The sequence below is a fragment of the Egretta garzetta genome, unplaced genomic scaffold (assembly GCF_000687185.1).
Source record: "Egretta garzetta isolate BGI_Z169 unplaced genomic scaffold, ASM68718v1 scaffold126, whole genome shotgun sequence".
NCBI classification, from domain to species: Eukaryota; Metazoa; Chordata; class Aves; order Pelecaniformes; family Ardeidae; genus Egretta; species Egretta garzetta.
The window spans coordinates 2268720-2284383 of NW_009260128.1; the positions used below are offsets into that span (position 1 = coordinate 2268720).

Genomic DNA, 15664 nt, shown 5'->3' on the forward strand with positions numbered 1-15664 from the left:
GTGTGCCGGGGTTACTGGCGTGTAACCCGCTGCTGGGGGCTGCTCGCTCCCCTCGCCTGCCTTTAAGGCTTCCTGACGCTGGCGAAACCCAAGTTCCCCAGGGGCTTTGTGCTCCCGCTGCGCTCCTGATGCCCTCGGCGCGGAGCGGCCAAAGCTCCGGCTCGGGTAGGGTGCAGCGGCCGGGGTGAATGCCTTTGGGTATGGGGGTTGTTTTTTTTTTTCCCCCCGGTTAACGCTTGCTTGACGTCTTTGGTCACTTGCTGATGATGAACAACTGAGTAATCGCCGATAGTCATGGTTAATAAAGAAGCGTTTTAGTTGTTGGACTAAAACATTCTCCTGTGGAGATGTGGAAATGCAGCTACCGAGCAATTTTTTCAGTATTAAGTGTAGCTAGGATTTATTAACGATATTTTGAGTTTTCTCCTGCACTCCCATTATTCCCGATCTGCAAAGATCTAGCATCTGCTTAAAAAGTGTTATGGCAGACTTAGGTTATTTTCTTTGAGAATGCAGCTCGGGTTGGTAGAGACATGACTGAATTCAAGCATTGGTTCTGTAGCCCCGTCTCGATTTTTATGGTTGCAAACACTTGAAATTCAAAGTACAAACTGAGCATTTTGCAAATAAGAAGAGGATGACAATTTTTTTAAAGGCAGTGTTGACACAGGTAGTATTTCATTCTTAACCTGTGTGCCAGCACAAATTGTCTGGCTTTTCAGCAAGGTGGATGGCAGAATTGATCTACTGACTCTTTCTTGATTATTTTTCACCTAGCTCTGTCCCGGGTCTGGTTCATCCTTTAGTTGTAGAAATGTTTGGTTATGCTGGCAAGGCCAATTAAATTATAGAAGCATTTTCATGCAGCCTGAGAAATTGAGCTAGTGGTTCTTGAAAACTTGATCAGTTTTGGTTGATACATAACTGTATAAGCACTTCCAGATTGGGGGGGAGGAGGGACACACCCACCAAAACCCCACTGTCAAAAAAAAAAAATAATCCCGAAGTGGGGCAAACGCAACCCAAGAAAAAAAACGCTCTTGACAAAGTCCAGGATCTAATGAGCTTTTGGATTTTAGTTGCATAAACAAGCTGACAGCCTCTTCCGTAAGTACATGTGATGAAATTGGTAGATACTAAGAGGCGCTGCCTTGTGCAAATTTCTCCCATAAAGTCTTCATTTCAGCCTTCAGGACAGCATTGCTAATTCAGCAGCATATCAAGACTTCAGTTTGTCTGCAAGCGGTTAAATAGTCATTTCTGGGACAACTGTGGGATGCCTGATGCACTGTGGTACACATGGGTCAAACTTTAGCCTCACACTAAACATATTCAATAGAATATGGTTGGAGCTGAAATTTCTGGGTTATATTCTGAGACAATGAATGAGATTAGATAGTTTATTGAAAACAGTTATCTAAATGAACCTTACACTTCTAAGGAAAGCTCTTGGATATTGTCATGTTCATTGCATTGGTGATTTTTGGGGTGCACTCTTGAATTAAAATATTTCATAGGACACTCTTACCTTTTTTTTTTTGAATGCTTTTGATACCTGGTTAATTTATCAAGCTGTAGGCTAATTCTTTTGATACTGCCAGACACCCTGAGGCATTTACGTGTGACAGATGAGGAGAAATTGGAGCTAGCCTCTTGCTGGTGTGTTCTGGAGTATGGTAAATAATTCCCATTCACTGAGAAGTATCTTAGCTGTTCCAGTTGGTCAAACCCAGTTTTACTTCTTGTAGTTCCTTGCAGGAGTAGAAAAGCTCAAAATACTTCAGGAAATAAATGTAGGCTACTAAAATAAGCCCAGTAGTACTAAAGAGGATGCACTGCTAAAGCATCACCTCACTCCTGTTCTGCCCAAGTAGTAAATAAGTAAAAGTTTAGTAGGGGGTGAAGAACTGCGAACAGAACCTGATTTCACCAGTCCCATTTCTTAATTCAACAAGCAATCTTCCTAGCCAGTGCATTAACCTATGGAAATATTTTCTTATTGATTATAAAATTGAAAACTTTACAGTGCTTCAGTGCTAAAGACTCCCTGGATGATCGCATGCCTAGGAAGTGAAAGTATGCTGCTGCCTTTCACTCCATTACAATACTTAAAGGGTATATTTCTGCTGCCCAGGTGTTGTCTCTTCATAAAGCTTGTAGATGTTTAGTGAAACTTGTTTGGGTTTTGGGAACCATCAGCCTCTGAATGCTTGATTGAAGTAAGTGGACTTGTGGGTGGTGAGGCTGAAAAGGAGTGGAGGTATTGAATAGTGTGACTGGATAAGCTTGGTTTCCTAAGGACAAGGCTTAAAAAAGATCATTTGAAATACAGATCAAGTGCTGGAGGAGGAAGGGGTTGTGCACTTTAATGCCTTATCCTAGGGGCTACTGAAGACAAATTTCAGCAGCTGTTTTTTTAATATATATTTTTTTTAAATTGCAGATCTCAGGAAAACTTTATAACTTGAATATATATCTCCGAGTTCTCTTTGATTATCAAATTGTATCCTCTAGGGGAGGAAATCCAGAGACCTCAGCTTTTGGAGTGCAGTATCTGAAAGCTCTTAGCATGAAAGACTGTTCTTGAGACTAGAAACTTGACATGAAAAAGATGATGTACAAGGCTGTTGGACCTGTATTGCAGAAAATTTGGGAAACCTTTTCATAGATTCAGGTCGTACATCATCTAAGGGAAAATAGCTACTAGGAATGCATGTGTACTCACAGCAGAATCTTATATCTGATTACAGTTAATTACATATGTGAATAATATTAAATGTCAATTAATGTGTTAAGTACATTGATAATGCTTGATAGTATTTCTCCATAGTTTAATAAAGCAATCCCACTAATTGGGCTTTGACATCAATCTAATGAGCTAAACAAGAGTAGCCGGGCCTGTAAAAATAAGAATTAAATGATCCGTGTCCTGATCCACTTCCCGTTGTAGTGAGAGTTCTCCCTATGGCTTTTGTGGGAACTTGGTTGGATTCCTTAACCTAGGCAGATAAGGTACAAAATAGGAACATCTCTACGTGAGAGAAATTCCTTAGTCTGGAAATGAACTATGGTATGTATTTGATATTTCTCTAATACAGACTTTGTTTAATTGGTGGTGGTGTCATAATTCAGTGAAAATATTAATGGCCAATGAAAATGAGTTTTTCATAAGGTGTGAAGTTGTGCTTTCATAGCACTGTTTCTAAACAGAATGGACGGCTCCCACAGAATGTGTTAGGTAATGCTGATCAAATAAAGGACAGAAAAACAAATATTGTTTTACTCTGTCAGAATGAAAAATGTTCTCTCCACTATGTGGTGGTAAGTTACGTTCATCCAGTATGATGATATTGTGGAGGGTAGCGTAACACCTTCCATGCTTAAGGTAATGAATAGCTAACAACAAGAAGTGTTGGTACTAGCATGTTTTAAAGTCTGTCAATTCACCACATGAATTCTTATTTCAGAACCTTGCAGACTGAGGATCAAACCTGGTGCTACTGTTTCCTTAAGCTCTGATGAAGCTTGCAGGAATATTTGAAAAGGCTTTGAAAAATAACGCTGCTTAGTGCTCTTTTTATGCAAGATGCTGCAAGCTGTAATTGTGGGGAAATGGGCACCTAGGTACTGGGCATTTCTTTTGCAGTTCATCTCAAACCTGAATGATGGCTTTCAAAAACACATTCTCATATAGACATCTACTCTCCTAGGCTCCTAAAATTTTACATGAGTACAGAATTTCTGTCCTGTAACTTAGATAGCTGGTGGAAATAATTTGGAGGACTTTTCAGACTACATGAAAGTGCCCTTAAAACAAACAGTGTTAGTCTGTCTGTCTTGCACAACAAAGCTGAGGTTCTCTGGGTCTTTCTGGCTCTGTCACTGCCCCTTTCTGCTTCTCATTCCCTGTAGTGCAGAAAGCAAAACTTGAGTTTATACGACTGCCATTGGTGGAGACCTTAACTAACCTCCCTGAAAGTTAAATTGGACCCTAGATTTGATTCTCCCAGTATGGGAAGGGGGAGGGGGGCAGGAATTGTGAATTAGAATAGTTATACTTTAATAGAGTCTTGAACTATGATACCGAGAAAGTTGTGTGAACGTAGCGAGGCGTCCAGGATGAAGTAATCGGAGACTTCTGACCCAGATAAGAGCAATGAGTTTAACTGCGCATTTGCTTTATCTAAAACTTTCTTATGTGCTGCTGTTAGGAATTAGTCTAGGCTACATACTAGTGCTGGCTTTGTAGAGACTTCTGTTACTCATGTAACTTGGTTTTAGGTCATTATGTTGGGAACATCCTAGGGATGAGGTAGACTAGCTTAACTTATCAGCAAAAGCTTTTTCATTTCCCTTGAACCACAGTTTCACCTGCAAAAACACTTGAGTTATTTGTATCGGTGGGATTTTGCTTTAGGAGTCATTATAGGTATAGTCTTGTGGGCTTCCAGTTCCAGGGTCTATCCAGAGGCTCTTCATTAAAGTGGATATTCTGGTAGCAAGCATTGTTTACCATGCAGAAGTGTGAACTAAGGCCCTGTATAAACAAACTTTGAGAAACTTATTGAACTGTGGAAAATGCTCAGCTTTTGATAGAAATGTCACTTCTTGCCCTTTCTGAGACATTACAGTTGCTCCCTTTCATTAGGGGAGGCAAAGTTTGTTGGTTTTTTTTTTTCATTAATTGCTTATATTATGTGCTAGCTGTTTGCAGAGGGTTTGCAGACTTCAAGCAGAGATGCCATCTAAAAGAAAAGTGTTTTTAGCTTTGAAGTACTTTTATGTATGTCTAGTAGGTTACTGGTAACATCTGCTAGGTGGCTTAAGTTAGGAACTCTGTGTGTGACTCTCGCTACCTGAGTCTTGCTGATGTGAGGGGAAAAAATACTATCGCTTGTCCAGCTTGTGGTAGCAGAGGTCAGGAAGAGTTTGTCCACTTCAGCTGATGTGTGATAACCACTGAGAGGGTTGATCACAGTCACTGTGGTCACACTAATATTGTGGGGTTTTAGACAGAGGAATCAGTTACTACCTAGCCCAAAAACTAATCCCATAGAGAAAAGCTGGAGTGCCTCAGTGAAGCTGCTCATATAGCTACATGATTGCTCTGTAGTGGCCCAAGGGAGGGACTTGGGAACAAATTAGTACATGATTATTCTGTAGTCAGCAACCTACATGTAGTTTAAGCACTCTCTGTGAAATAGTTTTAATGTAGATGCAGTTACACTGGTAGGTATCCGCTTGTTTGGCTGGTTAGTGAATTTTTTGGGGGGAACTAGTGTAAATCGTCATCTTGACAACTAGCTGGAGTGACTAGTGTTTTATGTACTTGTATGAGGAGGGCTTGGGTTCATAGCAATGCATGGGTGTACATGCTACTAGTGCTTTTTGGGTAGATTAACTTTGGTGCCTTTTGCTACTTGCTGATGTCTTGTTTGTTAAGCACATTTTCCAAGGACTTCTGTGTTCTTTTCTGCTGAAGATACCACATATATTTTTCTATTTGGGGGAGCACAATTCTTTAGCACGATGCTAAACAAATCGCCTAAACTCCGCCTTGCTGAAGGAATTCTTAGAAGTCTTAGTTGTGGCAATATCTGGGAGAGCCTGTTAGACGCCTGTTAAGCTGCTTAAAGGCACTGAACTTGAGTGATCCCTCAATTTTTGTCCAGTCCTTTCCCTGAATACTTATCAGAATGGATTCAAGGGCAGGATTTTGGCAAGCATGCCATATTTGCATGTCTGCTTGCATAATCTTTACTCTGCAATGCACTCTCTAACCTTTTTTGGCTCAGCTGCTGTGCGTAATCTCTCTATCAGTCTTGGTTTTGCTTAGTCATGGTAGGGATCCCTTACCCTTCCAGCTGTGGTATCTTGGTTCTTTAGGAAAAAAAAACAAAACCAATGCTTTTTTTTTTAAAGGCAACTTCCTTAATCTAAATAAATGTCTGCCTTTAAAGCAAAGATAGATGTTTTGGAGCTCTGGTACTGCTAGAAACTGGTAGTAGTAGTGTCTTCCTGATCTCTGTGAACAAGTCTTATTTTTGTTGGAAGAGAAGGATTGATAGCAGGCTAATATGGTGGATTTGAAGTAAATGCTAACCTGAATTGCCTAGACTAGCAGAAATGTCTATGCTGTTTCTTTACTGTCTAAGCATAGCCTTTCTGTTCAGCTATACTCCAAGCAAGATGACCCCAAGTAGTCGAAATTTTGCATATTTTCATAATTTTAGAACCTGTAGTCAGAAGCACTAAGAACAGAATTGAGGCTTCAAATCCTTATTTTTTCTGTCAATGGTAAAATGTTTGAATTTACTTCATGGTTACCTTAATCCAAGGCTGTAGTACTAAAGTGTTTTCATCTTGCTTACCTAATAATTCCTAGTGTTTATGTAGTAGTTTCCTACTTAAAAGTTGAGTGGTGAATTTTTATGGCATGTTACTTATCTGTTTTATGAATGAGTAACTTGAAGCTGAGAAAATTTGCTGAACTAGATGATGTGATATATCTTGCAGTATGTACAGACACTGTTATTTGATGTCTAAAATATGGAACTGCATGCAGTCCCAAATGCACGTCCTGGGGAAGAGTAAAAGTCAATGGAGAGCAGGGGTTTAGGTTAAAGGAATGGCGATGGGTTGAAGTATTTGAAGATACTAAGAGATGACTTCTCTGCATCTCAGTGGTTTTATCAGTAATGTGGTTTTGGGATTTCATAGTCTGTTAAAACCAAACTGCTATTCTAGTGTCTTATATAAGTTTTCAGTTGTGCTTAAGCACTTCAAAGTAGCTGGCTTGCTGGGTGATGATACAATAACTTCTTTTGGAAAGGACTCTTGAGGGTTATCTGGTCCAACCCCCAGCTCAAACTAGGATTGACTTAAAGGTCAGGTTCCTTAGTGCCTTTTCTAGGCAACCTCAAAGGACCGAGATTCTGCATGCTGCCTTGCCAACTTGTTTCAGTGATTGGTTTCTCTTCTTGTGAATAGCTTTTTTTATTGTATCTACCTGGAACGTTCTTGCTACAACTTATATCTTTTGGCTTTTATCCTTTTGCTGTATAATGTGCTGTTTGGATAAAAATATACATTTCCTGCAGAAGTGAGAATATGGAATGTAATTTCAGTAATAGCTGGACTATTGAGACTGACTGATTCCTATAATGCTCTAAATGCTTTAGTTGCTAAGTGTAATACCTCTTACTGCTGATGGAGTAGAAACTTAGCTTCCTTGGTTTTGGCTTCAGAAAGTACATTAAGCTCTCCAGTTATTCAGAGAGGCTTATGTTTGATCCAAGAAGTCTAGCGGCTGATTTTACAAGGAGAATTTTTTTCGAAATGTAGAAATGAAGAATTTCCATTTTTAGACTGTGGAATGGTTTTCAGTAACAAATCCAAACTCATTAAAAATTGCAGCACCCGGGTGGTGAAGAGGTCCTCAGGGAGCAAGCCGGAGGAGATGCTACTGAGAACTTTGAAGATGTTGGCCATTCCACAGATGCAAGGACACTGTCAGAAACCTTTATTGTTGGGGAACTTCATCCGGTGAGTATGTGGAAGTACCAGTACTTGCTGTTTACTGTACTTTTTTTTGTGTCTAGTTGTTTCTCTGGTAATTCACTTCAAAATAAAGCAGAGCTACTGGTTTGGTTGGATGCCAGCCCTGCTGTTTGTGGATGGACCTGGGCTGGAGCTAGGTTCCCCCAGTGTGAAGGGATTTGATTAGTGTAGCATAAGGATGGTCACATCTGAAAGTTTGCTGCTTGAAATATGTTATACCCTATTTATTAAATAAACTGAATATGGAATTGTGCCATTTCTGGTGTACCCTGTGAGCTTTATAATGAGACTCTATAACCCATGAAAGTGATCTGTCAGAATGCCTAGACCTTTTCTTATGTCAATATGCAGAGTGATTACTAGCAGCCACTTTCATTATTTCATCATTGGAAATATATATATGCCAGCCTTCCATTTGGATCTAAAAGTACAATCCTGGCCCATTGTATGTATGTTTACAGAACTGCTACTCTAAGCATCTTACTTGTAGTTTGATGCTGAGTCTTCCCCCTCTCTGGCTCTCCCTGTTTTGTGCTGTATCCATGTTCCCTACTTGTAGTTGTCAGGGCTGTTGATGATCAGTTCCCACTGGATCATCTGTCACTGCCTCTTTTTTCTATACTGTCCTTACCGTTTCCTGTACTTCTATTCTGCTGCCTCAAGCTTTGAAGGCTTTATTTCTAGCTACAGATATGCTGCCCTGGCTTCCTTCAGATAGGCCTTTTTTTAAGCTCTTCTGCATCTTAACAGTTGCAAACCACTTGTAGAGACTTAGGCTTCTAGTGTGCCCATCTGCTCTACTGCCCTTTCCTGCCTGTTTTCTTTTCCTATTCTGTTTTGTGCACGTTTTGTCTTGCATTTGGGGTAAATATCACTGTCTTGAGTAGCATATTTCACAGTAGAATTACTAATCTTGTAGATGTCTTGAGGTCCTTTCTCGATTAAATATTAGGAGAAGCTACACTATTAATATGAAATAATTCTGCTCTGATGCACATCTGTAACCATGCAGGCTTGTCATCTATTTCAGATGGCAGGTGATGCCAGTAGAGTTGTTCTTAACCTGGCTACCAGTCCAGTCCTTTGTTGGTTGACAAGTGCCTGTTTTCATTTGATATGAAACAAATGGCTTGATAGTTTAATGTACAAATACAGCACTGTCAAGATTATATACTGTTGGGCTTTTTTTTTGTAATGAATGTGATTATTTCAAGTAAAACTTAATGAGTGCATGAAAGATCCATAGAATTTGGGACTCTTGTACTGGTTGTTGGACCAAAACTAGTTAAATGACTACCTGATAATAGACTGGGTAGAAGAAAACTAATATGATTGTAATCGGTGTTTAAGCTAGGGTTATGTGTACTGTTGAGAGACAAAGGGAATGCAAGAACACGGGCACAAGAAATAATGAAATACATTGGAGACTTGGGTTTCACTTCTTTATTGTATACTGGGAAGTGTTCTTTAAGGAAGTGATCTGGTTTATGGTAGTTCAAAATCATGCACTGACATCTGCTCTTTTACAAGTCTGTCTCCTAGGTAAAAATAGTACATATTAACAGAATAGAATTGCGAACTGAATTTATTGATAAATGTGATTTGAATGTTTTGGGGTTTTGTCTGAATGGGGTGTTTTGCTTGTTTTCTTGCAGGATGACAGAGGGAAGCTTCAGAAACCAACAGTAAGTGTATTTCTTGAAATGTCGCATTGTTTCTTTTAGGTTTTAGGAATGGTGTCTCTCTGTAAATGGTATATTCCCAGAGGCAAAAATAAGTCAGCTTGTTTTTAAGTGTAGTGTTCCAGGTCATAAATATCTTAAACCTGTGGATCTGGCTTCAACTTACTCTTCCTGCTAGCTGTTCTTTTCTCTAGTTTGTGTGGTTTTGAACCAAGAGGTTACTAAGTGTGATGGCATTACACTGTAGCAAAAAAGTGAGTCAATCGGTCAATAGTTTTCAAGTATTCAGTTTAAGAAAAAAATCAGTTTATAGACAGAATAGATTAAACTAATATGTGTTTGTGGAGGAAAAAAATGTGCTACTAAGTGTGATGGCATTACACTGTAGCAAAAAAGTGAGTCAATCGGTCAATAGTTTTCAAGTATTCAGTTTAAGAAAAAAATCAGTTTATAGACAGAATAGATTAAACTAATATGTGTTTGTGGAGGAAAAAAATGTGGTGCTTAACAATATATTGGTAACAGTAGTAGATACAGAAGCATTTGATTGCTGTATTACAGATCAGTTAATTTGCAGTTGTGAACCCTTTTCAAGGTTCTGAAATAATCCTGTTTGCTTCCCAACTGTTTCAGTAGACTTTGAATGTCCTGTCAATGTAGTATTACACTTATTTTCTAATTTTTTTTCTATCTTTAATAGAGTAAAATTGTGTTGGCACCCAACTATCAAACTCTTAAAACTCTGCTGTCTCTTAAAGGAGCAAGTGTTTTGGGGATTAATTTGTACAGTTGCTGCTGCTCTTTGTGTAGAGGATGATTGCTCAGGGCTGGCTTACAGTACAGTAGTACATTTAGGAAATAGTTGAAGATCATTTTTAAATTAAGTATAGTAGGAATAGGATCTTACTTTTGCTGTTTGAGAGATTAATTCTAAGAAACAATCACTTCTGTAAGATCTTCCAAATAATAAAAGGGAAGAAAGTAAATATATATATATACACACACTGAAATGTTTGCTATAGCACTTGTTAATTTTATTATTAAGGACTGGAACTAGTATACTAATAAGAAATACAAATACAGCACTGTCAAGATTATATACTGTTGGGCTTTTTTTTTGTAATGAATGTGATTATTTCAAGTAAAACTTAATGAGTGCATGAAAGATCCATAGAATTTGGGACTCTTGTACTGGTTGTTGGACCAAAACTAGTTAAATGACTACCTGATAATAGACTGGGTAGAAGAAAACTAATATGATTGTAATCGGTGTTTAAGCTAGGGTTATGTGTACTGTTGAGAGACAAAGGGAATGCAAGAACACGGGCACAAGAAATAATGAAATACATTGGAGACTTGGGTTTCACTTCTTTATTGTATACTGGGAAGTGTTCTTTAAGGAAGTGATCTGGTTTATGGTAGTTCAAAATCATGCACTGACATCTGCTCTTTTACAAGTCTGTCTCCTAGGTAAAAATAGTACATATTAACAGAATAGAATTGCGAACTGAATTTATTGATAAATGTGATTTGAATGTTTTGGGGTTTTGTCTGAATGGGGTGTTTTGCTTGTTTTCTTGCAGGATGACAGAGGGAAGCTTCAGAAACCAACAGTAAGTGTATTTCTTGAAATGTCGCATTGTTTCTTTTAGGTTTTAGGAATGGTGTCTCTCTGTAAATGGTATATTCCCAGAGGCAAAAATAAGTCAGCTTGTTTTTAAGTGTAGTGTTCCAGGTCATAAATATCTTAAACCTGTGGATCTGGCTTCAACTTACTCTTCCTGCTAGCTGTTCTTTTCTCTAGTTTGTGTGGTTTTGAACCAAGAGGTTACTAAGTGTGATGGCATTACACTGTAGCAAAAAAGTGAGTCAATCGGTCAATAGTTTTCAAGTATTCAGTTTAAGAAAAAAATCAGTTTATAGACAGAATAGATTAAAATATGTGTTTGTGGAGGAAAAAAAAAATGTGCTTAACAATATATTGGTAACAGTAGTAGATACAGAAGCATTTGATTGCTGTATTACAGATCAGTTAATTTGCAGTTGTGAACCCTTTTCAAGGTTCTGAAATAATCCTGTTTGCTTCCCAACTGTTTCAGTAGACTTTGAATGTCCTGTCAATGTAGTATTACACTTATTTTCTAATTTTTTTTCTATCTTTAATAGAGTAAAATTGTGTTGGCACCCAACTATCAAACTCTTAAAACTCTGCTGTCTCTTAAAGGAGCAAGTGTTTTGGGGATTAATTTGTACAGTTGCTGCTGCTCTTTGTGTAGAGGATGATTGCTCAGGGCTGGCTTACAGTACAGTAGTACATTTAGGAAATAGTTGAAGATCATTTTTAAATTAAGTATAGTAGGAATAGGATCTTACTTTTGCTGTTTGAGAGATTAATTCTAAGAAACAATCACTTCTGTAAGATCTTCCAAATAATAAAAGGGAAGAAAGTAAATATATATATATATACACACACTGAAATGTTTGCTATAGCACTTGTTAATTTTATTATTAAGGACTGGAACTAGTATACTAATAAGAAAAGGAGTGGTGGCTGGAATTCAGAGCTTCCCACCAAGAACAACATCTGCTGTTCAGATTTCTTTGGAAATTCAGAGCAATTGACACTTCAGGTATAAGAGCAGCAGCCATAAATGCAACTGAGAAACAGGCTTCCTGGTGCAAGTTGTAATAATGGAGTCCTTTGATTAAGCTCACAGGAACTTACTAAATTGAAGTACTTAGAAAATTAGTTTGCCCAAAGCGTGGTCAGTTGGGAGTGAAGATGTATCCAAATGACTTTTCACTACACTCCTATTTGACTGGCTCCAAAACAAGGGAATAAACCATAGTTATCTACACGACACATGTGTTTTCCATCATTCCAGAAGGAAGCCGGAGCACATTCCTCCAGCGGGACGTGTGGGCGCAGCTGATAAGGCAGGGTCGCTCTGCCTTGCGCCCCGGGTGTGCGCTGTGATGGCTTGGGGCCTGTCTGCCCTGGCTCTCTGTGAGCTGTCAGGCGGCCTTGTGCTTTCAAACGCCCTCCTCAGCCTTGCACTGTATTTAAAGTACCCTGAGTGTACATGTCCAGTGTCAGACTGTTTAAAATCAGGTTTTTGATAAGCAGGGCCGCATTCCTCTTGCTGTCTTGGGGGGGTGGGGAACCACCCCCTGGCCCTGGAAGCAGCAAATCTGTTGTAGAAGGTGTTAGCCTTGATAGCGTGGGCACAAGCTGTTCTGTGCTGTTTGGCTTTGGGATTGGTTTTTCATGGAGGCGTTCACAAAACCAATATAGATTTAATCACTGCGTCCTATTCTCTTAAACATGGTATTTGTCACGCGTAAGCCTGTGATGGTCTGGGTGCTTGAAAGAGTAACCTGTTTGAACCTCTGAGAGGGTGTTAGGAAGCTTTTGCTCATTTAAATGAATTGCAAATACTGTGATGCTGAAGCAATTAATTTTTCAGTGATGGATCTCATACCACTAAATTTAAGTACAGTTTTAATGTTTGGATCTTTTAAATGCACTTAGGGCTATGTGCAATTAGTAGTATTTAAATTAATAAGTCTTCATATAAATTGTGCACATGTACCCAACTGGGATTTGGTCTTATGCTGGTTTTTCTGTGGAAACTGAACGGGAAATCCAAATCAGTATCAGAAAGAACTAGAATAATTTGACTGATTCTTACGCAATCTGAAACACCACACTAAAAAAAAAATTTAATAAGCCTTGTGGATGTAAATTAGTAGCTTTCTTCATGTAGGTTCTGTGAAAGAAATATTTGTGATTTAGTTCAGAGTCTTTTCAATTAGATTTTAGGTGAGTAAGGGATCTCTGTCTTTTAGGTGACTAAAACTTTTCAAATGTAACATGAGGGTGAAGTTAACTTCATGGTAAACTTGCAGCAAAATTCCTTGTGATGATACTTTTTTTTAATAACTTCTGAGGCAATGTTGAATGCAGAAACTGCTGCTAGCTAGCTTCTAATACAACAGTCTGTAACATTTGCTTTCCAAATGCAACGCACCGAGTTGTTTTTAAATTAGTCCCACTTAATGAGTTTTGAGAAGTTGAGGGGTTAGTTAAGATGGAGAGGGATGTCTGCCTGATGTAAATATCTTTTTATGCTTTGCTTTCCAGGAAACTCTTATTACCACTACTCAGTCTAATACCAGGTATAGTATGACACCTGATGTCAAACTTTAAGTTCCTCATGATTATGTTTCTGAAGCTTAGAAAGTTGAATCGCTCCTGTCTCCTGGAAGCTTAGATGTCAGAGGACAGTGCATGAAAAATTTGGTTCTGTGTGAAGGCCAAATGGCATCTGTGTACCACTTTACAAGCATGTTAGCTTACTTTCTAAATTCTTTTTTTCTCATAATGATATGTATCAGTCTCTACCAACTGGTTTATGTTTCACAAGCCTTCGTTTCTGAAGGCTATCAGGTAAATAGAAGACATTTGGTGCCATTGCTGAACTTCTTACTGACATGAACACCTCAGTTAAAATTTGCTACAACTGTTGCATCTAAGGGAAAAAAGAGGATTGAGTTTATAAGAAGGAAAACTTGTCAGAATTGGGGGCGGGGGGGAGGGGGGAAACGCTTTGGAACACTGCTGAATCGAACTTAAAGTTATATCCTGCTGACAACTGCCTACTGCTGAAACTGCAGAAGACTGTTCCATGCCCTTCTGAGTGGGGAGCTTGGGTGCTTGAAGGTGTCATGTGATGCCACTACTTAAGTGGCCTTTGAATTAGTAATAATCTGGGCAGTGTGCCATGACTTGAAACATGGCTAGAGTCTTACTCTTCTCTAAGAGTAAGCACACTACTTGTAAGCCCTAGTACAAAGCCTTAACAGTGCAAGCTTTTTTTTACTTGGCTTCAGTGCTAAATGGCCAGCCCAGGTGGTCTGTTACCCGAACTTTAAAGTATTTGTTGAGGTGGGGAGGAAGGATGACTTTAAGCAATGACCTTCTCTTTTTTTTTTTTTTTAAACTTGCTGGTTGTCACTTCCTAAACTGATGTTTCAAAAACTTCCTTCTAGTTCATGGTCCAACTGGGTGATCCCAGCAATAGCAGCAATTATTGTGGCCCTGATGTATCGTTCCTACATGTCGGAGTAAGCGCCTTACTGAGAACTAATGCAAGAAGAGACTGCTCTAGGAGAGAACATAAGCAATCCTAACCCGGTATGGTTCCAGACAAAAGCCTGATGTCTGATGAAAAATTCACGTTTTTCAGAAAACTGAACAATTCTTTTCTGCTGTGCACTTTTCTTAATGTTGCCTTCTTATTTGCTGTTCTGAAGTGATAAAAAGGCAGCATTTCTCTTTTTTGTATAACAATTTTATTCTCTAATTATTTGATAACTGTATTGGTTTCTGTGTTAGAACGTTGTTTTGTATGTAACACTGATTCTGGTTATTTCTGTTTAATCTGTAATGGGGTCCATAGAATTCTCTTTACATATAAATTTTACAGCTTTAAATGACTACCAAAACTGTGTACATGTATTTGTCCATGTACACAACTTTGCTTAACTTAAAATCATGTTGTTTTCTTAAATGTAGTATGTTTGAATGAAATGCTAATTAAACATAATTGAAATAGCTGAGTGGAGTAGTGGGTATAGGTGCCTGTAAGCAGTTGGGCCCTACCAATTAGGCTAAAATGAGCTGATTGGGGTGTTTTTTTCCCTTTCCTGTTGAATCTACTCTTGTAGTTTTTGTAGATACTCATACTAGTGAACTGTTCTGTTTTGGCTCCCACTGAAAAATTCAGGTGAAATATGAAACCCAATGTTTGGCCCAATTAGGTCTGTCTCAGTTTTGTGAAAAGTAGCTCTTTTTTTGTGAAAAACTCAGAAAAAAGTGCTATGTAAAATCCACTACAGGTAATGTAACTGCTACTAAATAATACTGTTCCTGCCAAGCACTCAGGTGACTGTAGAATTTGTTCTGGAACTTTTAGACTTTTATAAAAATCTTTAACTTTGTCATGTACATTGTGAGGGTAAAAAACTGATACGTGGAATCTGTTTCTGACTGCTCTATGATGTGCTCCTTGGTGCTTTACTATGAAGAGATGACTATTTTCACTGCTAAATACAAGGTAACTGAAAGTTTGCATTTTGTGGTGAACATTTTTAGTCATATGTAAATGATCATGAATAAAAGTTTAATTGCTTATTCTTGCTGGCTCAAATTCATTCATTTCAAACTTTTTTGAAGGCCTTGGAAGGGACTCTTGCATATTGGGACACTTGTCAAAGTGCCTGTTTGATGGTGTGTCCTGAAAGTCAAGAGACTTCCCTCATGCAGGGAAGTCACATATAAAAAGTGGGAAAATTGTACTATGGAGCAGTTAGCATAGGTAAATGTTTTCATCAGCATAACCTCAACACCAACTAATGAC

The 15664-nt window shown here is 38.5% G+C and overlaps 1 protein-coding gene across 5 annotated transcripts; it reads left to right on the top strand.

Annotated features, from left to right (window-relative positions):
• Positions 1-3046: 3046 nt before the first annotated feature.
• LOC104128636 (cytochrome b5) lies at positions 3047-15441 on the top strand. Of its 5 annotated transcripts, none has more exons than XM_035896919.1 (5): positions 6024-6297; positions 7417-7545; positions 10826-10855; positions 13387-13421; positions 14295-15441. In XM_035896919.1, exons 1-5 carry the CDS (start codon positions 6295-6297, stop codon positions 14371-14373), a joined length of 276 nt encoding a protein of 91 aa, XP_035752812.1. In that variant the 5' UTR covers positions 6024-6294; the 3' UTR covers positions 14374-15441. The 5 variants fall into 5 exon arrangements, with proteins under 5 accessions (XP_035752809.1, XP_035752810.1, XP_035752812.1 ...); XM_035896918.1 differs by lacking the exon at positions 10826-10855 and adding an exon at positions 9216-9245 and having other exon boundaries at positions 6028-6297; XM_035896916.1 differs by lacking the exons at positions 6024-6297; positions 10826-10855; positions 13387-13421 and adding exons at positions 3047-3070; positions 9216-9245.
• Positions 15442-15664: the final 223 nt, after the last annotated feature.